General features: G+C 42.8%; 1 protein-coding gene across 1 annotated transcript in view; it reads left to right on the top strand.

Annotated features, from left to right (window-relative positions):
• The window catches only part of LOC307229232 (cytoplasmic phosphatidylinositol transfer protein 1-like), an 83295-nt gene extending 60336 nt beyond the window's left edge, over nucleotides 1-22959 (top strand). Inside the window, exons 2-10 of the mRNA XM_079999179.1 lie at nucleotides 315-463; nucleotides 6457-6545; nucleotides 7392-7399; nucleotides 9968-10039; nucleotides 16647-16742; nucleotides 18306-18461; nucleotides 18568-18631; nucleotides 21950-22086; nucleotides 22819-22959. Of these exons, the coding sequence (XP_079855305.1) occupies nucleotides 315-463; nucleotides 6457-6545; nucleotides 7392-7399; nucleotides 9968-10039; nucleotides 16647-16742; nucleotides 18306-18461; nucleotides 18568-18631; nucleotides 21950-22086; nucleotides 22819-22824 (777 nt within the window). The 3' untranslated portion in view covers nucleotides 22825-22959. The remainder of the gene's footprint in view (nucleotides 1-314; nucleotides 464-6456; nucleotides 6546-7391; nucleotides 7400-9967; nucleotides 10040-16646; nucleotides 16743-18305; nucleotides 18462-18567; nucleotides 18632-21949; nucleotides 22087-22818) is intronic.
• The last annotated feature ends 3141 nt before the right edge of the window (nucleotides 22960-26100 follow it).

The raw sequence follows: 26100 nt of genomic DNA, 5'->3' as shown, positions 1-26100 counted from the left end.
TACGGTAATGGAGCAAACTACAGAAAAAAACACCCAAATAATATTTAAGTTCGTTAAAAACAACTAATTACACCATATAGTAGGCGTTGTTTACTTTAATATTTTAATGAATTATTCCACATTCTCTGTGAATATGCGTATCAATTAATCTAGGACATGTTTTATGGCAGTTTTGTGAGTGACCCATTTAGAATCATCTTTACAGGTCAAACTCAGGACATTCTTTCCTGTGATGGTTTAAATAAAATTCTTTGGGAAACTTAACGTAACTTAATGTAACTAGTATTTAACAATCTGTCTCTCTTGTCTTGCAGTACCGGATCGGCCAGTTGTACATGATCAGCAAACACAGCCACGAGCAGAGCGACAGGGGGGAGGGCGTGGAGGTGGTCCAGAATGAACCCTTTGAAGACCCCAACCATGGCCAGGGACAGTTCACCGAGAAACGAGTCTACCTCAACAGGTGCGTGGACACGCAGTCTGTGGATGCAGGGCTGCTCCTGTTGGTCTAGTTCTATGTTCAATCTTTCTCTAGACCCTGGCCTTATCCTGTGTCTCTAGTTCTCTGTGGTAATAAGTCTCTCGACCCTGAGTGTCACTAGTTTTACGTTTCTAGACCCTGGATTTACCCTTATCCCCTTTCTCTTTTTCTATGTAGTTTTATGTGGCTAGACCCTGGTGTTTTCCCATGTCCCTAGACCCTGGCCCCATCCTGTGGTTCTAGTTCTATATAGTTCTTTATATAAATATGATTCTAGTACCCCAGCGATAGCTCTCTCAGCCTCTTCTTTTTTCAATCCTTGCATTCCTTTTACATTTCACCTTATACACTTGCCCTCTCTATCTATCTTTATCGCCCTCACTCTCTCTCACACACACACACACACACACACACACACACACACACACACACACACACAGGTTTGCATGTCATAGTGCTTTCCCGTTGCCCGAGTTACTTTTCTCTCAGTTTCACACAAAAATAATGTACACTGTGCCAAGAAACTACAAACGTGTGTGTGTGTGTGTGTGTGTGTGTGTGTGTGTGTGTGTGTGTGTGTGTGTGTGTGTGTGTGTGTGTGTGTGTGTGTGTGTGTGTGTGTGTGTGTGTGTGTGTGTGTGTGTGTGTGTGTGTGTGTGTGTTGGGGGTGGGTGAGTGGGTGTGTGGGTGTGTGGGTTTGCTGAGCAAGCGCATAAAATCTCTCAAATGGACCGAATATTCGCAAGAGAAAACGAGAGGGAGAGAAACAATGGAGAGACAATGAGGAGGAGAGGGAGGATCTAAGGCATGAAGGAAGCAAGAAGGACAGAATGAAGGGAGGGATGGGGGTGCTGGGAAAGGAAGCTGTGGCCATTCGTTTCACCTTAAACACCTGTGTCAGCGATCGCCTGGGATGGCGTGATGCCGGATCAGCACAGCTCTCTCTCTCTCTCTCTCTCTCTCTCTCTCTCTCTCTCTCTCTCTCTCTCTCTCTCTCTCTCTCTCTCTCTCTCTCTCTCTCTCTCTCTCTCTCTCTCTCTCTCTCTCTCTCTCTCTCTCTCTCTCTCTCTCTCTCTCTCTCTCTCTCTCTATATCTTTCTTGAGAGAGAGAGAATAAAAAGGATAGGGAGAGAACTAAAAAAACGAATAAACCAACGAAAAAATTGGGATGAATAGAAATATACAGCTTCAAAAGTGAAGCAGCAGCATATTCTCTGGAACAGAACACAACACTCCCCTGATTCCCCAGGTTTTCACAAAGTCGTCCATTTTGTCTGTCAGTTTGAAATATTCGAACTCAGCCCTGAGACGGGCTGCCAGCAGTCCTGCCATCATCAAGGTGTAGGATCCACTGACCCGTGACCCTGAATATATTTTTTCATGGTTTTCCAGATGGAAAATCTTGCTCTTCCTACTACCACGTTTACCTGTTTGTTGCTATCGCACCATGTACAATCCTGCACTGCTGGTCACCCGTCCGTTAATCGTCTGGTGCTTTGTACCACCCCCAGGTACGGCCGCAACACCTTCATCCCCGCCAGAGAGCGTAAGTGTGGCACTTTAATGCAGGTGTAATAAGTATCTTTCTTCCCTACTGACTCCAATTCCCCGAGCAGTCGGGTTGCTTTATACAACCAGCCTGGCGCAGCTTTGACCCCATGCTGGCAGAAGACAGAGTCTGAGATATGATGAATGTGTTGAAGAACAACGGTTCTTCAAACAGCCACATTCCTGGGGGTTGCAGCAGGGTCCCCGTGGATTATTAAAGACCTGCCAGGCCGTCAAGACTGAAAGATAAAATTGTGTCAATCCTGTAAAGGCCACCTCTTGTGGCTGCAGCAGGAACAAGAGTTTATCGAGATCAAGACGTCCAGCTCTCCTCAATGGAAGGCGAGCTGTATTCTGCCAGCCTCTTCTTGAAGTGTAAAGCAGGTGCCTGCAGCCTGCACTATCTGGCAGTGAACTGACCAGCCTGGCCAACTCCCTGGATGGAATGTACACCGCGTTCCAAATTATTACGCAAATTATATTTTTCTCTGATTTTCCTAAATAGTCGATGCAAATGACAGTCAGTATAATTTTCAAGTCATCAACCGTTATGGTATAGTTCTAATGTTATTGAACAAACCTCCCAATGATAACAGTATTGTTTTCAAAAACAATTCATTACATTTCACTGCATATATGTATGGAAGTATGTATATGTATGTGACAAATAAAAATCTTGAATCTTGAATCTTGAATCTTGAACAAAAAACTCTGAATGCACTGTTCCAAATTATTATGCACAACAGAGTTTGAAAACATTTTAAAGGTTGTAAAGAACTGAAAATGGTCATTTGTTGAGTTTGCAGCATTAGGAGGACATATTTACTGAATTCAAGAGCTATTTCAATCAAAAACATCTGAACAGGCCAAGTTACATGTTAACATAGGAGCCTTCTTTGATACCACCTTCACAATTTTTGCATCCATTGAACTTGTGAGTTTTTGGAGAGTTTCTGCTTGAATTTCTTTGCAGGATGTCAGAACAGCCTCCCAGAGCTGCTGTTTTGATGTGAACTGCCTCCCACCCTCATTGATCTTGCTCCAAAGGTTCTCAATAGGGTTGAGGTCAGGGGAGGATGGGGGCCACACCATGAGTTTCTCTCCTTTTATGCCCATAGCAGCCAATGACACAGAGGTATTGTTTGCAGCATGAGATGGTGCATTGTCAGGCATGAAGATGATTTTGCTATGGAAGGCACGGTTCTTCTTTTTGTACCATGGAAGAAAGTGGTCAGTCAGAAACTCTCTATACTTTGCCGAGATCATTTTCACACCCTCAGGGACCCTAAAGGGGCCCAGCAGCTCCCCCACCTCCCTGCTGACGTGGCAGCCTTGTTGGGACATGGTGGCCATCCACCAACCATCCACTACTCCATCCATCTGGACCATCCAGGGTTGCACGGCACTCATCAGTAAACAAGACTGTTTGAAAATGAGTCTTCATGTATTACTGGGCCCACTGCAACCCTTTCTGTTTGTGAGCATTGGTTAGGGGGGGCCCAATAGTAGGTTTATGCACAACTGCAGCCTCTAGAGGGTCCTACACCTGGAGGTTCACGATACTCCAGAGGCACCAGCAGCTTCAAATACCTGTTTGCAGCTTTGTAACGGCATTTTAGCAGCTGCTCTCTTCATCCCATGAATTTGTCTGGCAGAAACCTTCCTCATTATGCCTTTATCTGCACCAACCTGTCTGTGCTCTGAATCAGCCACAAATCTCTTCACAGTACGATGATCACGCTTAAGTTTTCGTGAAATATCTAATGTTTTCATACCTTGTCCAAGGCATTTCACTATTTGAGGCTTTTCGGCAGCAGAGAGATCCTTTTTCTTTCCCATATTGCTTGAAACATGTGGCCTGCTTAATAATATGGAACGTCCTTCTTAATAGTTTTCCTTTAATTGGGCTCATCTGGCAAAATAATTATCGCAGGTGTCTGAGATTGATTTCAGTGATCCAAAGAGCCCTGAGACACAATACCATCCATGAGTTTAGTTGAAAAACAAAAACTTAAATGTTAAATCCAATTTGCATAATAATTTGGAACACGGTGTATATGAGGCCGTGTCCTCCTTCCACTGGCAGGTACAGAGCAGAGGCCTTGATCCAGTGCTGCCCAGACCAGAAAAAGTCAACAATCATCCTCTGAATATCCTGGCTGAGGCCCCTAGGTGGAGGTAGTACCATCAATTTATGCTACAAAGTCAAGGTAAATAAATTGTTGGCAACCAGAACTATCCCCCTGTATCACAACTGGGGTAGCAGCCATTTCCACGGGCCTGGCACCACGAGGGGGCATGAGGGTGCTTTGCCCCCTCAGTTGTATTTTCTGCCATCCAGTTTAAGTTTTAAGTAACCTATGTAAAAATAGCGAAAATCAACAAAAATATTGGCCGAAATACAAGTGTTATAGAGACGACAGTCATTAAAACATGTTATTTGAAGCTTGTTATCTGGTCCAGTCCCTTTTCTCACTGCACACACAGCATTCACAAACAAAACTCTTTTGTATTCGACCAATGAGGATGCGTTCAGAACGCGTACATCATGAATATTCATACCTTGCCAGGAAAATAAATCCGCTAGTCGTCTGGACTTTCTCTTCTCCCTTTTCCTCCCGGCTAAATAAAGGTATTTTCTCTGGAATATGTAACTCATTAAAACCCGATAGTTACTCCGTTATTCTCCTGCCGTGATTATAAAAAATAATGTCGGGAAAGGAGTTATTATTGCCTTCTTTTTTTCCACGAAAACCACACAGTGACTATTATTTGGGCTTATATTATTCTATTTTGTATTGATAGGATACGGTACGGCCACTTGGTAGTGTCTCCAGTTGAAGGTGTGTGTGCTGACCGGTGTTACCACGGAACAAACTGAGTTTCCCTCCAAGCACGATCCGTCGAGTGCGTTGTTATCTCGTCCTTATCTCTCCCTGCCTCCACAGGAAGTCCAACACCACTTCATGGTGGCCATGAAGTGGTATCATTCAGTCTGTCTATATCTCTCCTTTTTTACACTTTTTAGCCCCAAAACATCCTGCTTGAACTCTGTATGAATAATCCTCCATCCAGTGGTCTGCCTCTCCGCTGAGACAGGTGGCAATCTGGACATAATCTGTCACACACAGCCACCACACACACACACACACACACACACACACACACACACACACACACACACACACACACACACACACACACACACACACACTTGTACTGGTACCAAAGTGAGGTCCGAGTAAATACACCTGGTAAGTGAGGATCAATGCTTCTGGTGCACATCTAAACCAAAACAATTGTCAATTCAGAGAGGGGCCCTCACAAGTATAGTTAAACACACGCGCACACACCGTCATCCAACCCAAACCGACTGTACCAGGCACAGTGGGGCCCGAGAGCAAACGGATGGACTTCTCTTCGCCCGAGCCCGTTTTCCCAGGATCCACTTGACCAGTTCCTCAAAGAAGTTTTTGTTTCTTTTCGTGTTTGTATCCCCCACACTCCCTCCATCCCTCCTGTTCCGAAAGAGGAACACGCAATGCCAGCTCGGTGCCAAAGCCTCCTCCAGGAGCCACCCACCAGGGTTGGCACCGAGGCAGCAACCGCCGCTGAGAAGACGAAGATGGAAAAAAAGAAGCTTGTAAAGACGAACGAGGGAACGGGAGAAATTAAGCAGATGGAGGTGGAGGAGGAGTGTCACTCTTTTTTTCTTCATCTTTCTTTTTTGATAGGGAGGGAGGGGGAGGGAGGGGGAGAGAGGGGGAGAGAGAGAGAGAGAGAGAGAGAGAGAGAGAGAGAGAGAGAGAGCACTTACACAATGTGGCAGTTTGAGGCTGGGATTATTCACAGCTGTCATGACGCCGTGGGCACATTTGAATCTTTGCGGAGAAACAGTTTTTCGGTGCCAATCAAATACATTGAGGGAGAGAGAGGGAGAAAGAGCAATGGAGGGGGTGGGAGGGCATCCAGAGGCAGCAGCATAGCCCCCGATATTAGCCTCCGCGCATGCTGTGTTAATCGAACACAAGGTCAGAGAACAGACACACACACACACACATACATACATACATACATACACATCTGGGACGTGCATTTTTCTGTGTTTTTGTAGTTGTCTGTTTGGCTATGACTTCAGGTGTGTGTGTGTGTGTGTGTGTGTGTGTGTGTGTGTGTGTGTGTGTGTGTGTCCCTATACCTTTTTCCTCTACATTGGACACTGCTGCTGGGATTAGGTGTCGAGCCTAAGTACCCCTTTGGTAACAACACCAAAGAAATATGTTCATCCACTATAACGCTGCTTTATACCACCTTCACCACAGATGTACAATAATTCCTCCAGTAATGGAATCCAATTAATAAATGTCCCCCATTACCTGCCTCTAACCCCTCTATCTCTCGGTCTCGCTCTCACTCTCTCTCTGCAGTAAATTGCCTGGCTGGGCTCAAGCGGTGGTCCCTAAAATCTTCTACGTGACAGAGAAGGCCTGGAACTATTACCCCTACACCATCACAGGTAAGAACACACACGCTCACACACACACGTACGCACACAAAACACATGCAGATGTAAAATGGCAGCACGTAACCCAAGCAAACAGGTACCGCTGTCACACCGAATGTCCAGGGAAGTGCTTCCGGTGGGTCTAAAATGAAAGATGAGGGAGAAGAAGAACAATCTTTATTTGTCACACAGCACACCACACTACAACACATGCACGCACACACACATGCACATGCTTTGGATGGTGGCCGGTGAAATGAGGCCTCTGCATTTAACCCATCCTGGCTTGTCCTTCCTCCGGGGGCACAGCCAGGAGCAGTGGGCAGCATACGTGGACGTGAATATTTCCTATAGCCGACAACTTGACGGGTCATCATAATGAGTTAAGCGTGGCGGATTTCTTGAAATACAGCTTTGTTTATGTTATTTGGGCGTGACAGCAGCATTTGTCCCCTTTTTTTTTTTTTTTTTTTTACATGAATTTCTCAGAGAATTTAATCGAACGCCCATAGAAAACATTCTAAGACCGTCTCAGTCAGTCACGGTGACATTTTGGTGACAGATTTCCACTTTCTTCTGTTCCTCTGCCCCTTCTGCGGTGACTCATTTTCGCTCACAAGACATTCTTGTGGAAAAGTGGTAGGGATGTCTTGACGGCTGACGTTTGAAATGTACTTATACATGGAAAGATTCTGGAAATAAAGCTCCATAAGATACAGAGCGCGTCTTCTCCCACCGTGTCACACCCATTCAGGACAAAACCAGACACTTACCTTGTGTGTAGGCTAACTCTGTGTTTGTGTTGTGTCCTTTTCCCTGCCCTGACCTGACCCCTGCGTGCCCCGCCCCGGCTGGTAGAGTACACCGTGAGTACCATCTCTCCTCCTAATTTCACCAGACTCCTTATTTAGGAGTGGAGTAACGGCCATTATTGTTATGAAGAGAGGCTTTGGCACAAAAAAATATATGATCAACAATTGAAGCCGCTGGAACAAAGAAGGGCTTTCGAATCAATTGGTTCCAAATCTGAAATAAATATATATATATATATATATATATATATATATATATATATATATATATATATATATATATATATATATATATATATATATATTTGTGTTAAAACAATCTATTTTATTTTATTATAATTTTTTTCCATTTTTAACAATTTTTTCACAAATTACACTTTTTAAAGGAGAAACATAGAATTATCTAAACTTTCCCAGCCTTCCAAGGTGCTTGAAACTAACAGATCTACCAACAAAAAAATTTTGATTTGCTCATCTAAAAAATTAGATTTGCTTTGATCAAACTATGTATTCATTTGTAATGAATTAAACTATTCATTTAATTATTAAAAATTGTTTCTTAAAAGCTTTGGATTTGGTCATCGGCAGACACATTAAACACAATAGGGAAGGGGAGTATTGTTTTTATTATTTTTAAATTATTATCTATTATTTTTGGTTTGGGTTTACATCAGAAATTACCCTTTTCAACATGACTAATATTGCTAATTATTCCGGCCACACATCGGCACCCACCAGGGGTCTCTGCCTAGCGGGAGCTTTTGTGTAATGTTGATTTTCACCATCAAAGCACATGGCGGTGGAGGGGTTTATTTATGATTTGTGCTCATCTGCTCAGCGTGTCTTGCCGCTGCTGATGGAAGACCACTGGAAACCGTCCCCAATGGGGACCCTGTAAACCCTATAAACAAACCTAACCCTTAAAACAAAACAGAAAGAGAGCGACGTCGTAACCCCTTCAAACCTATCAGGATGGGGAGAGAGGCTCCAACCCCCACAAAACCCTTTATCCAAACCTAACCCCATTCAAAGGTGCTGGAACAGGCCGCCATCCCTACAATCGTCTGATGTTTCTCTCTTTTCAAAACATGTTGATAAAAGAATCTGTGCTGAAATAAGGAGGCGCTGCTATCTGTCGGGAACAATACAGATTTAATGTCTATGGCAGTGGCTCCCAACCTGCGGTGCCCAACCCCCACAGGGGGTCACCAAAGACCAAAGCGGGGGTCGCTAGGCCTTGGATGATTTGTATGTTGTCCTAGTAGACCAATTTGGAGTGTTCAAATAAGGAATTGGAATGAAATCCATGACTATTTTTTATATGGTACCGTACGCTCTCAAAAACTCTACCATGGAAATAGAACCGATTCGGATAAAGATGAACCACGCACGTCTCAGCCGCTCTGTTTGCAGACAAATTGATTGTTTGAAAAGTTAGGCTGTGTCCGTCTTTGTCAATAGGGAAAAACAATCTGGCAATAGTGATGAGGTAGGTGTCGGAGGGAATGTCGGGTTCAACGAGCTAATCAACAGGATAAAAGGTTGGGGAGCCTTGGTCTGGTGGACTTTGAATATATGTTTAATGGCGTTTCACTGCTTTAGACAGCGTTTTCATCTCAGTCAAAAGAGTGACCCAACCAATAAGCTCTCAACTTATAAGCTCATACACACAGAAAGACGCACTCATGCACACACTCTCTCTCATCTACACACACATATACTTTGTCTTAAACACAAACACACTGACATGCACACACACACACACACACACACAAACACACACACACACACACACACACACACACAGGAAAATAATCCTAGCTATAGGGATTTTAATATGCGGAGCGAGAAATATCAACAGTATGACTCACGCTGCTGGAGGATGGAGCGATGCAAGAGAGGAGGGGAGGCAGCAGATCACTGACTTATTTTATACACGACCATACCAATATCACAGTTCTAAGGCACAAACTTCTGAAGGAATTCACTTTTTGGAGCCTTGTAATCTACATTTAAAAAAAGAAGCGGCAAGGGTGAATGTCACAAATGGCTGGTTTGCATCTGCGTTGGCGTATGGTTGACGGATCTCTGGGTCAAGGTTTGTGGACAAAAAGTTATAGTTGACATCAAATGACTTTTTGGTATTTAACATTTCAATTGGGAATCCATAAATTGGTCTGTGTTGTGTGGATTATTCTGGAGACTCAATGCTCCATTTGAGGATTATTCTTCAACCTCTGCATTTGCCCTGGTCTTCAGGGTTGTTGCCGGGAAAGGCGGACCCCGCCACCAACAATAGAAACATGATATACTGTAATGCATACATAACATAATTACATTGAATAGCTGTTTCTTACAAAAGTTCAAGCTAAATAAAGTATCAAATATGGGATTTGGTTTTAAACAAAATAACCTCATGGATTACCACTTTGATTTAAGGCATAGAAGGCTGAAGCGATAAGATACGATCAAAACCAAGGACGGTAAAAATATGGAGCACTAGCATTGAACCTATTGGTCGTTTGAAACTCTCTGAATATTAGACTTTGACTTCCTTTACGCATTTTGTATTTTTCACCTCTTCTATTGTATAGATTTTTCCATTTTTTCTTTCATCCGCAGTGTTCGTTCTTACCCAAGTTCTCCATCCACATAGAGACAAAATACGAGGACAACAACGGCTGCAACGACAATGTGAGTTTTGTGTGTGTGTGTGTGGGTGTGTGTGTGGGTGTGTGTGTGGGTGTGGGTGTGGGTGTGGGTGTGTGGGTGGGTGTGGGGGGTTCTAGATAGTAATCCAGGTCTAGTGGACTTCCCTCATCCCACTATAAGAAGGACAAGGAAATAGGTCTAATATCCCTGTGTATTATACCTCATCCCAGTACACCCCTCTCTGAGGCCCTTATCAGATTATTTTATAGACTCCCCAGCGGTTGGTACCAGTTTAGACAGTGTAGGACGTAGGGAAATCTTCTACAGGACTCTTGGTTTGAGCAAAAGCGGCGGGATTCCCGGTTCAAGCGCATATTATGCAAGGGCGCATTACGTCCTTCCTCTTGAATATATAATATATTAAAAACTTTTTTTTTGTAGCTATCACTCAACACAGATATTATGACAGATTGTAGGTTAGACCTTTGAAATAGGGAGGGGAATAATCAAAATTAGTTTATTCCGCCAAGTGCGGTAATAATATATGAATTTCTGTGTGACTACATACGATAAAGATAAAATAAAAATTGATCTCTAAAAATAAATAAATATATAAAATAAAATTGAATAAAAAATAAAGTATCAAAAAAATTGCCAAATATACACAAATAGCCGAAAATATACAAAACAGAAAAGTTACGTATATAAATATATAAAGAATATACAAATGCGATTCTATGTACTGCATGAATTATTGGTGTGGGTATATAGGGTTTAAATTATAGTCAAGTCACACTTTATTTATAGAGCACATTTCATACCAGGGCAACACAATGCGCTTTACAAAGAAATACAAAAAAGAAAGAGAGAACATAGTTGTCAGCCGGTCATTACAGAAGAATGCCCCTGAAACAACAGAAACAACAATAAAAGCAACTCCAACCACAGTGGCAGTAACAGCAACAGAAAACAACAACAGCAGCAACAACAGCCACAGAAACAACGGCAGCGGCAACTTCGACACCAGCAGCAACAACAAGAGCAGCAACGTACACGCAAAGACGTCACCGGGACTGGGAGTGGTAGCTCTCACCGTAACCGGAAATCTCCTCATCTGTATGGAGTCAGCAGTGTGTACCTTCTCATCTCAACGAAGTAGAGCACAGCAAAGACGTCACCGGAACCGGAAGTGGTAGCCCTTACCGGAAAACGAAAATTTCAACTGTGTGCACCATCTCATCTTAATCCAGTCTTAATCTGGTCCTTTAATTAGCGTCCCTAAATTAAGGGTCAAATTTCCAAACAGACCTCGGGAGGGAAATCCTTTTGACTCTCTCTCTCCGAAAACACACCCTTCTTATGATCCTCTGAGGGTAATATTACAACAGAAACAACCACAGCAACGAAAATAGCAGCAACATCAACACCAGCAGCAACAACAACAAAACCAAGCAGGAGCAACAACAGCAACGCACACGCAAAGGCCTCACCGGAACCGGAAGTGGTAGCTCTCACCGGAACCGGAAAAATCACTCAGGTTAGAAATGTTAGAGATGTTGAGTTGAGGTACAAAGTCAGAGATATTTAAATTAGGGTATAAGGTTAGAGATGGTTAAGATTAGGTATAAGTCTAGGGATTGTTATGTTTAGGTATAATGTTCGAGATGATAAGGTTAAGGAATAAGGTCATAGATGGTTACGTTTATGTGTAAGGTTAGCAGCATCAACAACACCACCAGCAGCAATGACAACACTAGCGGCTACTGTACCAGCAGCAACAACAGCAGCAGCAAAGACAGTAGCAACAGCGGCAGCGACCGAAACTGGAAGTGGTAACTCTCACCAGGACCAGAAATGTCATCTGTTTTGAGTCAACAGTTCTCAGGGACGCAACGCACAGCAAAGACGTCACCGGAACCGGAAGTGGCAGCCCTCACCAGACACTGAGAATTCAACTGTGTGCACCATCTCATCTAAATCCAGTCATGGTGGATGGTTAAGTTTAGGTATAAGGTTAGCAGCAGCAACGACAATACCAGCAGATACAATAGCAGCAACAGAAAACAGCAGCAGCAATAGTAGCAGCAACAGCACACAAGCGAAGACGTCACCAGAACCGGAAGCTCTCACCGGAACCAGAAATCTCCTCATCTGTATTGAGTTAACAATGTGTACCATCTCATCACCGGAAGTGGTAGCACTCACCGGAAACAGGAATTTCAACTGTGTGCACCGTCTCATCTTAATCCAGTCACGGTCCTTTAATTAGCGTCCCTAAATTACGGGTCAAGTTTTTCATTCTGACCACGGGAGGGAGATCCTTTTGACTATTTCTCCGAAGACACACCCTTCTTATAATCCTCTCACTGTAATATCACAACAGAAACTACAACAGCAACAGAAATAGCAGCAGTAGCAGCAGCAGCCACAAAACAACAACAGCAGCAGCAACATCAACTCCAGCAGCAGCAACAAAAAAGAACAGCAAAAAAAAAGACAACAGCAACACACACGCAGAGAAGTCACCGGAACTGGTATAAGTGGAACAGGAGAAGTCACTCAGGTTGGAGACAGTTAAATTGAGGTATAAGGTTAGAGGTGTTTAAGTTAGGATATAGGGTTAGAGATGCTTAATTTTAGCCATAAAGTAAGCGAGGGTTAAGTTTAGGTATAAGGTTAGCAGCAGCCACAGCACCAGCACCAGTAACACAGACAGACAGACAGACAGACAGACAGACAGACAGAGAGACGTCAGTCAGTCAGTCATAAACGGTAGCGAACAACAAGGTTTTTAACTTGCTTTTAAAAGTATTCAGTGTGGGGGCCCCTCTCAGGTCCCTCAGTATGGGGGTGTTCCATTTACTTGGGGCATAGATACAGAAAGCAGCTTCTCCTGCTTTATAGTTGGTACAAGGGATAGTGAAAAGACCACTGCCTGCGGACCTGAGAGTTCTTGCTGGTTCGTGTATAATTACCATTTATTTTATATACTGAGGTGCAAGTTGCTAGTTTTGACGGGGAGCCAATGTAGAGATCTAAGAACAGGTGTGATATGTTCAAACTTTTTTGTCCCAGTGAGAACGTGTGCAGCCGCATTTTTGATGAACTGTAGCCGCTGCACAGCTGATTTCGGGAGGCCAGTGAATAGGCCATTACATTTGTCAAATCCACTCATTATGAATGCATGGATTAATTTTTCGGAGTCTGCTTTTGACAGCCTCTTAATTTTGAAATGTTTTTCTGATGGTAGAAGGCTGATTTATATGACTCTTAAAATTTAGATCAGCGTCTATGATTACACCCAGATTTTTGGCTTCATTCTTGCTCCCCAGGGACAGAGAACTAAGATGAGATTTTCTGTCTTTGAGCCTTTGCACCAAAGATGAGTATTTCTGTTTTGTCTTTGTACAGTTGTAAAAAGTTCTTTGACATCCATGCATTAATATCATTAATACACTGAGTGAGGGAGTGTATGGGGAGTAGGTCATCAGGAGATAGGGATATGTACAGTTGAGAATCATCTGCATAATTATGGTCATTTATTTGGTGTTTCTTTACAATATGTGCCAGTGAAAGCATAAAGAGGTTAAACAATAATGGTCCCAGAATCGAACCTTGGGGCACTCCACATACAATATCTGCTTTGTTTGACACAAAATCTCCAATGGACACGAAGAACTGCCTGTCCTGTAGGTAGGTTTTGAACCAATTTAGAACAGGGCTAGATAGGCCAACCCATTTTTGTAATCTCGCTTATAAAATCTGATGGTCAACAGTGTTGAAGGCAGCACTGAGATCCAGGAGCAGAAGAACAGATCGTTTTTTTTGCGTCAGTGTTTATGTGTAGATCGTTCAGAACTTAAATAAGTGCTGTTTCTGTGCTATGGTGAGGTCAAAAGCCAGATTGATACATGTGTCTAAAAGGCTGAGGTTAGATAGTTGTTAAGCTGAAGTTTTTTGCTGAGGAACGGCAGGTTGGAAATGGGCTTGTAGTTGGCAATAACTGTTGCATGGAGATTGCTCTTCTTCAGGAGTGGTTTAATGACAACTGTTTTAAATGCTGCAGGGAATATAGCTGATTGAAGAGAGCCATTTAAAATTTCTAATACCTCATGTGCGAGGCAGTTTAAAACTGTTTTAAAAAATGTGGTAGGGAGGGCGTCCAGGCAGCAGGTGGAGGACCTGAGCTGACCAACAATATCGGCCAGTCTTTTTATGTCTAAGGGGATAGGTATTTACTGAGTTGTAACTTGTTATTGCATGTATGTATATTATATAACAATAATAATGCTTCCAGGGAAAGGGACGTTGACACCAACTCTTAAGTTAAGATAAGATATTAATTAGATAAGATATCGTGTCGGCCTACAGTAGGGCTACTGTAGGCTCGACTTATGTATATATTACAATTTCTGTTCGTACAATAACATTAATTATAACATTAACATAACATGAATTACTACAATACAAAACTACAATAAATAGATACTAGAATAAATAGATACTAGATACCTAGATATGCGCATTCTGTAGGACTGGGTATTGGTACTCAATAGCTTTAAGGTATCGATTGAAATAACCTAATACCAAGTAGGATCGGAACTACTCCGGTCAGACGATACGTGCATTCAGTCCTTTTTTTTCCAAATTGAGAAAAAAAAACCGTTTTGTATGGTTTTGCTCGCAGCCAATGACTGCAATCGTTCTTTGATTTAACGCGACGTGTGATTGGCTCACACCGCAGCAGCAGCTACAACAGTCAGTTAAAGGACAAGTTTACAATTTTTCAAGTCTGTCTTAAAACAACAGTCAGGTGTGTACAGTGAAAGAGGTTTTCCTCGCTGTTATCATTCCTCCTGTCCTGGTTATTTGTTTCAAATAACACTGCCCAAATACTTCACTGTATGAGGGAAAAATCATTTGGCTGGGTGGAAGTGGTGGCATTTTACACAACTGATGCTTCGATTCACATGATGGGTATAGTAGAAGAAAAAGGTATGGACTGAAGTACTCTGTTGGTATCGGTATCACTTTAAGGGTACTGTTATTGGTACTGGTATCATTATTTTTCAAACAATACCCAGACCTAATAGTCTGTGCTGCATAATTGTATAAGATGGGACAATAAAGTAAAGCATCTCTTTTATCTAGTCTAATACAGTTCAAAGGATGTGCCTAAATACAGGGAATATAATAGACATTATATGGCCTAAGAGAGGTTTTGTGTATATCACAGATTGCTAGTTATGAGTCTGTTCCCCCAGAAGCAATTCTGAGACATCTAAGGAAAATGAAACGTTGCCTGTAAACGGCCAAATGTACAGCTGATATTTCTTATGTCCTGATAATTTGTTATATACGTACGTGTGATATTTCATTTTGGTGGCTGTAGTGTAGCAAGCGCGTAGGTGTGTTTCTAAATGCGTCTGTGTGGGTTTTTTTTTGTCGTGTGTGTGTGTGGGTGTGTGTACTGGGGAGATGGTGGTAGTATAATTCATTGTGTGGAAATGGATGATTGGTGGTACGTATGGTAAGTAGGTGCGACGGAGGACGATGTCCGATTTGATCCAGAAGAAACAACACAACAAAGATCTTCTTTGGAAATTAGAATGAAATAAATAAGTCATTTAAACAATGACCAAATTCCCTAACACAACTACCGACGGGAAGACACAATACCAGTGCTTGCAAAACACTCACTAATCACAAATAGAGGCATAGATTCATTTGAAAGTGTCTACCTTGTGATTTGGGAAAATGCCAAATTACCAAATGTACTATAATAGTCACATTTCCAAAGAAAATAGCGAAATAAAACACAAAAGTGGCCAAATATACAGAATATACTAAAAGTTAAGTGTACCTGTAGTTAAAAGGAGAATACACTTTTTGGGATTGTGTGTGTGTGTGTGTGTGTGTGTGTGTGTGTGTGTGTGTGTGTGTGTGTGTGTGTGTGTGTGTGTGTGTGTGTGTGTGTGTGTGTGTGTGTGTGTGTGTGTGTGTGTATTTATATATATATATATATATATATATATATATATATATATATATATATATATATATATATATATATATAATGTACACACATCACATCATTTATTACTAAATGACTGCATGTTTATCATGGTATTACAGTAGAATTAAAGTATTATATGGCATAGTTATTACCAGGTGTAGGGGGGTGCCCTGTCCCTGTGCTGCTCTGTTTCCTTATGGAACGAAACAACACTGTGCGTAACGGGAACACTTCCCACTCACTCTCTTTCCACCACCTGCCCCGATTTTAGGCGAAATGCCTAAAACCGGAGCTGGGGGGTCTATGCGCCTTTTCTTTTTTGTTTTGAACATCTGCCCCTCTTAACATTTCTGCAGGGGCCTGGTTATCATCCAAGTTGTCTTTGTGTGTCTGAAAAATGTACAGAGTTTAAATCAAGCCACGTATGTATGACACTAACCACTAATACATCTTCTACTTACCTTCCTGCTAATATACAGACATTGGGCATAAAGGGCATTTATTGCAATACCATCCGGAGAGTGACATGAATTCCAAGACGCTCAGAAAAAAAAGGTGTAGAATAGGCTGTATTTTCCGTACTTTCTCATCTATACTGTTTCATCATCAACACTTTCATTTACCTTTGGACAGATTTTTGGCAGTGATGTGAAGGACCAGGAGAGGGAAGTGTGTTTTGTTGACATCGCCTACGATGAAATCCCAGAGCGCTACTACAAAGATTCTGAGGTGAGGCGTGTGTGTGCGTGTGTGCGTGTGTGTGTTCGTGAGTGTGTGTGTGTCATCGCCTGCTGCTCCTGATCGGCTGATTGCCAGCTTGCATGGATGAGTGAATGTGTGAAGGTATCAATTGCGTTTTTTTTGTGGCTTTATCATAATAATAAGAAAAAATAATAACATAGATGCGAAACAACTACATAATAAAGACAAAATGAAATGGAACAGCACTCAAATAAAGGACTTTTAATAAAACATGAGACAGCTTATGTTTTCAGCTGTTTCAATGTATTGACGAGTCACTAGAGCAAAGCTATTTAAATTAACTTAAAGTCAGTAGTCAAGGTTTCAGTCAGGATTGGCATCAGAATCACTTTATTCCATCAAGTACATTTCAAATACAAGGAATTTGTCATGGAGAGGACTGGTGCTACAGAAAATCTGCATTAAAAAAAATCTTAACAGTCTGAGAGTAAAATAAAATAGAATAAGTAAAAACAATATAAAACATTTTATAAAAAAAAATAATAATAAAAAATAATAAAAATGACCAAATATACACAGCCAAAAAATACAAAACAGAAATATTCAAATATATAGAAAATAGACAGAATATACAAAATGCTTGGTATCATCAATTAATGGTATCACAAGGCAGGAACAAATGAATAACAATACATTGAATGCTAACACGCCATTATGTAATAGGTAAAAGATTTTACATAAAATGTGAATTCTTGTTTGAAGATGTTATCATATGTATACTGTATATTCAAAGCTCAAAGTGTTTTATTTGTCAAGTGTACAGTACACCACAAGGTCATTCGGTACAATGAAATTCTTGGGGCATCACAGGCAACAACTGTGTAGTGGGCATAAAAAGATAAAATAACAAGGCAAATATAAGGAGGAAATCATTTTTTTTTAATAAAATAAGAGTCTAATATTAAAAAAGTAAGAGTCGATGTTACAAATACGGGCAAGAGGTCACAGTGTATGTACATAAAATGAAAATAAGAAAATAATCCTAAAACGGAAACTAAAAATTGGAACATTGTAGCAGTTCCAACAGAAATAGGTCAGTCTATTAAGATAAAAAATGTACAAGATACAAATGTAAAAATGTACTTCTGCTTCAAACGGTCCCACATGGGTTTATGAGTTTGGTGTGCTCAATCCAGTGAATGCCAGTTAAGCTTGGCGGTGTACGAAAAGTGAATAAAAAAACCCTTGTTTTCCAAATAGGTCCACTGGTGAACAATTGTCAGTATAGTCACAAAACCGGAAAATAACGCCTTGTTTTTCTCTAAGTGTTCTTCCGGAAAACGGAATGTGCTGTGTTGATCAGCCGGTAATTATGCCATAGCGTTTGCAAGTGATGACAGATTGAGCAGAGAGCCGAGCAGAGAGCTCTCCGGTGGCCAGAGGTTTGGTGTGAATGTTGTTTAATACGGCCGCTCTTAATTTTAAACTCTCTGTAACGGTCTCTGGGGGTTGCCGCGATGGGGATTGGGGTTAATTACGGATTGTCATATTGTGTGTGTGTGTGTGTGTGTGTGTGTTTGTTCTATCCAGGACCTGCGGTACTTTAAGTCGACGAAGACATCCAGGGGGATGCTCCCAGAGGGCTGGAGGGACTCCCAGCACCCCGTCATGTGCTCCTACAAGCTGGTCACCGTCAAGTTCGAAGTCTGGGGCCTGCAGACGCGTGTGGAGCAGTTCGTGCACAAGGTCAGAGGCTCGTTGGTGGGATTCCATGTTGTGAAAAAGGAGGGGAACATCGCAAAGTCAAAAAAGTTTGGTCTGATGATGGATGATGAGTGTCGTTGTGTCGCAGGTGGTTCGAGATGTGCTGCTGCTGGGACACCGGCAGGCCTTCGCCTGGGTGGATGAGTGGATAGGTAGGTTTACATGCTGCACCCGGCCCCCAACGCTCCTCCAGATTTGAACATCTGAACATCACATGATAGGCAGCTTCGACTGCAGCGTTTGTTCAGTGCTCTGACATAGACCAGTGTTTTTCAACCACTGACCTCGCCAGGTGTACGATGGAAATTGGCTTGTTTGATGCAAGACCAAAACTGCAAGGCTGCACTAATTCATCTAATTCATCAGTTCCAGCGAGATAAGCAGCTCTGTGTCCATCAGAACAAGTCTCACTCTGAAAGTGACGACCGTTTCTAATGATGAAAGGTTCAACTGTTTTTTTATATTTGGTTCTTGACGAGTCAGTTGAGAAACAACTGCAGAAGTGGTGAGGGAGACGGCCAAGAAGCTACTTGGTGTATCATGCGAGAAGAGGAAGGAAGACAAGGACTCTTGGTGGTGGAATGAGGAAGTACAAGAGAGCATAGAGCAGAAGAGGTTGGCAAAGAAGAAATGGGATGGTCAGAAAGATGAAGAAGGTAGAGGAAGGTAGGAGTGCAAGCTGATGCAGCCCAAAGCGATTAGAGAAGTGACGAAGGGCATGCGACGAGTTGTATGAGAGGTTGGACAGTAAGGAAGGAGAAAAGGACTTGTACCAATTGGCAAGACAAAGGGACCAAGCTGGGAAGGATGTACAGCAGGTTAGGGTGATGAAGGATAACGATGGGAATGTGCTGAGTAGTGAGGAGAGTGTGTTGGGAAGGTGGAAGGAGTACTTTGAGTAGTTGATGAATGAAGAAAATAAGAGGGAGAGAAGAGTGGATGATGTGGGGATAGTGGATCAAGAAGTGCAGCAAATTAGCAAGGATGAGGTGAGAACAGCATTAAAGAAGATGAAGAGTGGAAAGGCAGTTGGCCCAGATGACATACCTGGGGAAGCATGGAAATGTTTAGGTGAGATGGCAGTGGCGTTCCTAACAAGGCTGTTTAACACCATCCTGGAAAGGGAGAGGATGTCTGAGGAGTGGAGAAGAAGTGTACTGGTACCCATCTTCAAGAATAAGGGAGACGTAAAGAGCTGTAGTAACTATAGGGGAATAAAGTTGATCAGCATGCAGCATGAAGCTATGGGAAAGGGTAGTGGAGGCTAGGTTAGAGGAGAGGTGGGGATCAGCGAACAGCAGTATGGTTTCATGCCAGGAAAGAGTACTACAGATGCAATGCTTGCTTCAAGAATGCTGATGGAAAAGTACAGGGAAGGCCAGAGGGAGTTGCACTGCATCTTTGGGGATTTAGAGAAAGCATATGATAGGGTGTCGGGAGAGGAAGTGTGGTATTGCATGAGGAAGTCGGGGGTGTCAGAGAAGAACGTAAAAGTGGTACAGGATATGTATGAGGGCAGTCAGACAGTAGTAAGGTGTGCAGTAGGCGTGACAAAGGCAGTCAAAGTGGAGGTGGGATTGCATCAAGGATCAGCTCTGAACCCTTTCTTATTTGCAGTGGTGACGGACAGGTTAACAGATGAAATCAGGCAGGAGTCTCTGTGGACTATGATGTTCGCAGATGACGACGTGATCTGTAGTGGGAGTACGGAGCAGGTTGAGGAGAGCCTGGAGAAGTGGAGACACGCATTAGAGAGAAGAGGAATGAAAGTCAGCAGGAGCAAGACAGAATACATGTGCCTGAATGGGAGGGAGGATGGCGAAAAGCTGAGAATGCAAGGAGTGAAGGTGGAGAAGCCAGATGAGTTCAAGTACTTGGGGTCGACCATCCAAAGCAGCGGAGAGTGCGTAAGAGAGGTGAAGAAGAGAGTACAGGCAGGGTGGAGTGGGTGGAGAAGAGTGTCCGGAGTACTCTATGACAGAAGGGTTCCAGCAAGAGTGAAGGGGAAGGTCTACAGGACGGTAGTGAGACCAGCTATGTTGTACGGTTCAGAGGCGGTAGCACTGACAAAAAGGCAGGTGGCTGAACTGGAGGTGGCAGAGTTGAGGATGTTGAGATTTTCATTGGGAGTGACAAGGATGGACAGGATTAAGAATTACTTTTTTGGGCTTGGACTTTAATTTAGTCCACAGTAATTATTTTCAGTTTGAGTGGAAGATTGACTCGCCGCCCACTCTTTGGTGACTTCCGACCCCTGAATAATTTAAAAGATTTCCCTACAAATGAATCGTTCCCAAATCTTGCATCTTTATTAGTAGGCCATAATAACAAGCATGGTTACACATGTTTCTGCCGTTTTTAGTGGTTAACAGGATAGCCGTGTGCCATTGAATTATTTAATTGTAAAAACACTGACATACTTATACACTGTGTACACAGGACTTTTTTGTCAGTATTGACTAAAATGTTAACCATGCAAAAGTTTTGTTTTTCCTCTTTAGCAAGGACTATAGTTTGTGTATATATCTATAGAAAAATCCTGATACTGCTGCAGCTGCTACGTAAATGTCTGCAGCAGGAATGCCCACTAATCAAAGCATGGCAACTATAACACCACCTATCTACTGCTGAATGAGTCTCGCCTTGTGCCTGCCCTCCTGCTGCCCAGCCTCTAACAGCATGGATCCTCTGTTTCCCACTAACAGCAAATGGTCACACACAATGCCTAGCTGACAGTAGCCAAAATGGTTATGCACCTATTGGTGTCGTTATAGTCACAGAGGCTTCGACTCTACCAAACCGTAATTATCATAGATCCTGCAAGATAATGCTGTTGGTGGAACATGGAAAACAACGTCTGTCTGTTTCCCCTTGGGTCTTGCTTCAAGGAATAAGGGAAAGTGCATCACTTTCATCAACTCACTCTTTTCCAGCCACTGAGCTTTGCTTTCCCCATCTGCAAGGTATGCAGATTAAGCCCGTCACCCTTTTTGCCTGAAACAAGATTACCCTTTCTCCTCCCCTGTCTTTGTCTTTTAACTCCTCTCCTATGGCGCTCATGAAGAACCATCAACACACTATTCTCACTTACAACCTCACAACGACTAACCCTGAATGCTCCCCTGTAAATCACTCCCTTTGCCTAGGGAAGTGATTCTTGCTCCCACTTCCGGGTGATGTTTCCCCTCATCCCCCTGCTGATCCAAACTCCACTTTGGATCCTTCTCTCTCTTGGAATCACCTGGGTTGTATCATTTCCTGCACTTCCCGCCCCTCATCCTGTTTCTTTCACTTGTGCCGTAACCTTCAAAGCTTGAACTCGTCGACCTTACAACAACACCCCTAAGCTGTACTCACCCATGGCACCACATCCGCCGACTTACTTACTAACTCCCCAGTCCACCCCCTTTCATGTCGACGGTGCCACCGTGGAGAAGTGACAAGCGTCTACCCCTTCCCCCTTGTTCCAGATATGACTTTGGATGACGTGCGGGAGTACGAGAGACAAATGCATGAGAAAACCAACATTAAAGTTTGCCATGAGCAGCAAGAGCATTCCACCGCAAATCCATCTTCACTGGACATACAGATCCATGACAAAGCCAGCGTATGTGTCTTCTCATTGTTTTATCCACTTCATCTCCACACTAAACTCTCTCTCTCTCTCTCTCTCTCTCTCTCTCTCTCTCTCTCTCTCTCTCTCTCTCTCTCATATTTATCATATTTAAACATGTTTGGTCACTCACTTGGGAGTTGACTACATTCTTTCACCATGTTGTACATTCAGTGTAAGCCCTATGTGTAGTTAGTGTCGGTCTAAGCCAACTTTGGATTCAAATGGATTGACTTTGGCCAGTTTACAGGAAAAGGCCGGTATTTTTTTGTAACCTAAGCCTTGTTATTTTTTTGTTCCACTGTTGCTCAGGTTGACTGGGACTGAGGCAACCCGAGTGATGGGGGTCAGAATCTTTTAAATTTATACGATCACGGTCCCTGAAGCATTCGGAAGCTAATCACTCTGACAAAAAATTAGGTTTATGCTAAGAAATACCAGCGTTTTTCCTTTAACTTTAAAGATAAAATTTGCCTTGTTTTCAAGCCTACTGGCAATAGAAGTATCTGAAAAAAAGCCAACTAAAATAATTTCGATTAATTTTAAGGAAAATTGCTGATCTTCAGTTGCTGTCTATTGGCCTTCTATTAGTTTATTATTGTGCTCAAGTAAATGCAGGCCACAGAGGTGCCCAGATACAGCCATTTCACTTCCATATGAATCATCTCAAAGTGCAATAACACCTGCTTACGCTGGTCTGTCTCCCTCTCTCCCTCGCCAAACCAGACATGACGATGGACGAGGTAAGAGAGTTTGAGCGCGCCATCCAGGAGGCCACCAACCAGAAGATTGGGATCATCCCCCCGTCGATCTCTATCAGCGAGACGCCCCTGTCCTCCTGCGCCCTCACCGGCCCTGCCAGCGCCCCCTCCACCCCCATCTGCACCGACGCGCCCGAGTTCCTCTCCGTCCCCAAGGACCGGCTCCGCAAGAAGTCTGCCCCGGAAACCCTCATCCTACCCGAGCTGGCCTCTGATGGCGTCTCCCAGGGAGACGATCTGGAACCCCTGCCGGTTTCAAATCATCTCCGCTTGCACATGCCGCCTTCCTCCAACTCCGATGATCAATAGGGTGGTAGTGGAGGGACCCCACCCTTACCAACCCAACCTTCCAAAATCCTCTCTTCTTGTGGCCTGCCCCGTTGTCTTAGTAGTAGCCAATGAGACCAGTCTGACCTTCACACGACAGTGCCCAGACCGTAAGGTTTTATAGCCATTTCCAATGATTAAGTTACGTATATTCTTTCTCTCTCTGTCACTCACACGCTCACACATTTATACAAATAAATGTACTTCCTCATGGCCAGAAATCCCTGAAAAGGTCTACATTTCTTTCCAGTTTCCCACACGTTTACCATGCAGCTGTAGGTCCAGCCACCCTATGCAGCTGACATCCTCTTCCTGGGAATCTAGCCAATGTCTCATTGGGTGGACCACCCACTGGTGATCTCAAATTGAGTAAAAGAGATTCCACGGTCTTTTTTTGTTAAGTCTGTTTTGCCTTTTTTGTTAAAAAAAAAAAAAGAAAAAGAAAAGAAAGAAAGATTCTCTGTTTGATTTGTCATTTATAATTGCTATGTTTTCTACAGTCAGTCCGGCTGATCACCTTTAAGTATCTCTCCGGCTGTTGCCGTGGCAATGCGGAGCCCAATGAATATTTTTTTTGTACTACTTCTTGATTCACCAAATGTTCATTTAAGTCCTCTGCTGTTCCTCATTGGATAAAAAAGGATCAACGGCACATACTTTAGTCACACTCCAGATAGTGTAACATGTCTCCATTAAAAACAGCTACACGCACACACACACACACACACACACACACACACACCCCTCTCCCTTTGAATCCGTCCGTTCCGTTCCATTCCACGGCAAATTCACGAGAAAAAAAATGCAAGGATCAGTACAATCACCTCAAGTCTACGCCTCAGGTCTGCCATGATCCTACCTGGCTCACATGCTTAAACAAGGCCAGATACTTAACAGGAGCCTTTCTCTGCTCGATCGACAGCCATGTTTTTATACAGCCACAGATGTCAGCATTCGATTACTATTATCGTGTGTACTCCGCCAGTCTACTTAACCTTTCAACATTTACACGACATGAAAGCAACGTGATGACATCCTAATGCCATAGCCCTGAGAAGTATGGCAGCGAGCGAGAGATGAAGATGAAATGCTGGAAATCAGTGTCGTCATAATGTAGGACCAAGGCCATTTTTGGAAGGTGTTCATCGAGAGTTGATGGACAATCAGAGCTCATCCACGGTGGTTTGGAGGGGCATACGTGCGTCAAGCCGCCCTTAGTATATGCTGTGTTAGCGTTAGCATTAGCATTATGTTTGCAGGCATGCCGATACCATTAAGGATTGGGAACGAAAGCTAATGAATTGAGCTGATGCTCCAAAAATGATGTTTGAAAACTTTTTGTCTACCCAACGGCTTCACGGCAGGAAACCTACTGGTTGCGTTCCTTTCCACCTTTTTGTATGCTGCATGGAATGTTCTAAAAAACACAACAACAAACGCATATATACGTATTATGTGCGGCATAGATATGTATACGCTGTAGGTGGCTGAAGAAAGCATACATTTTCTTTCTCTCCGAAGCGACAGAATACGGAATTTCGAGTGACGCCTAAGCATGTACTGAGAGAATAGGCCCCGCCCCCCCGACGCTCTCAACTCAGTGCCTCTGCATGCAGCAAGTATAACCGTCTCATCAACTCTCTCCGACATAAACACTTTTTCTCGGGGTTTAATATAATGATGAGTCCGCTGTTTCACCTCAGATAATTTAGTTGAATATTGTTTCCTTTCACCTCCATCTTGACCACAAATAGAAATAGACTCACATTTGCTCATCTACCACTTTAATCGGACTGGCCGAAACTTTTGTCCCTTCTTTCACACCCATAACTCAACACTTAGGCACTTTGCAAATCCTCGACACCCCTTTTTTTTTTTTTTTTTTTTTTTTTACAACGAAGGAATGTGTTGCAGTAAAATCTAACTCGATAGTTGTTTTTCGTTCTTTGTTGATATATTCGCATATATTAATTGAACTGAATATCCAAGCAAATGTAATATTTTCCTGTACAAAGGGGTTATTCTCATTTTTGCCGTCAATCTTTTAACTGTAGCTTTTTACCTTTTGCTGTTATGGTTACGTTTCTTTACGGTATACTTTTTTTGTCGGCCATCCGTTATTGATTTGCTATGTATTTGATCACACAGAACTCTGGTATTGCCTATATCGCTCGTCAGGAACAGGGAAATCCAGGGATGTGTGGTGGTCTACTCCGAGCTATTGACGGCGATGCAAAACGTCCTGTTGTGTAACCTCCAGGTTTGGCCAGTTACATGTTTAAGTATTTTAAATTGTGAGTGGTTAATATTTGGCTTTTCTTCAGTAGAATCTGTTCCGAGTCAAATGGGTGTTTTTTTTTGGAGAAAAACAAACAAACAAAAAAAAACCTTGACTATTATTTCTCAGAAATGGTGCGTTCCATTCGAGATCAGGTCGATGACAACTTGAGGCAAAATTCTCACTTGAGTTTAATCACAGTTAGGTGTAGGCTAGCAATTAAACATGTTATGGATGCGGAGGTGACACAAAAAAAAAAGGAAATGAACACAAGCGTTTTACTTTCTATTTGGCCATAAACTGTTGAGAATATTGTGGATTAGTCGACAAGTACACCCCCCCCCCTCCTGTTAAGCCCGCTTCACACCGAATCCGTAATCGCATCCAGTCGGCTCCTCCCCCCCTTGTGACCGTCGGATGAACTGTTAGCTAGACTAGTCGCGTCCTAGAATACGTCGGCGAAAACGGGAGACTTAGTTTCTTACAGACCCTTTTCCGTTGTCGTGTTCGGTGTGAAGTAGGCTTTATTGTGCGGGGTGCACTCTGGACCCTCCGCTTGCTTTCGCTGACCTAGCGGAACAAAATCATTTGTAAAAATGTTGAAAAAAATAATAACAACAAAGACTAAATCAAGCTTGTCTT

This window comes from Zeus faber, assembly GCF_960531495.2.
Source record: "Zeus faber genome assembly, chromosome: 4".
Taxonomy (NCBI): domain Eukaryota; kingdom Metazoa; phylum Chordata; class Actinopteri; order Zeiformes; family Zeidae; genus Zeus; species Zeus faber.
This window is presented reverse-complemented; position numbering and strand designations above follow the sequence as displayed.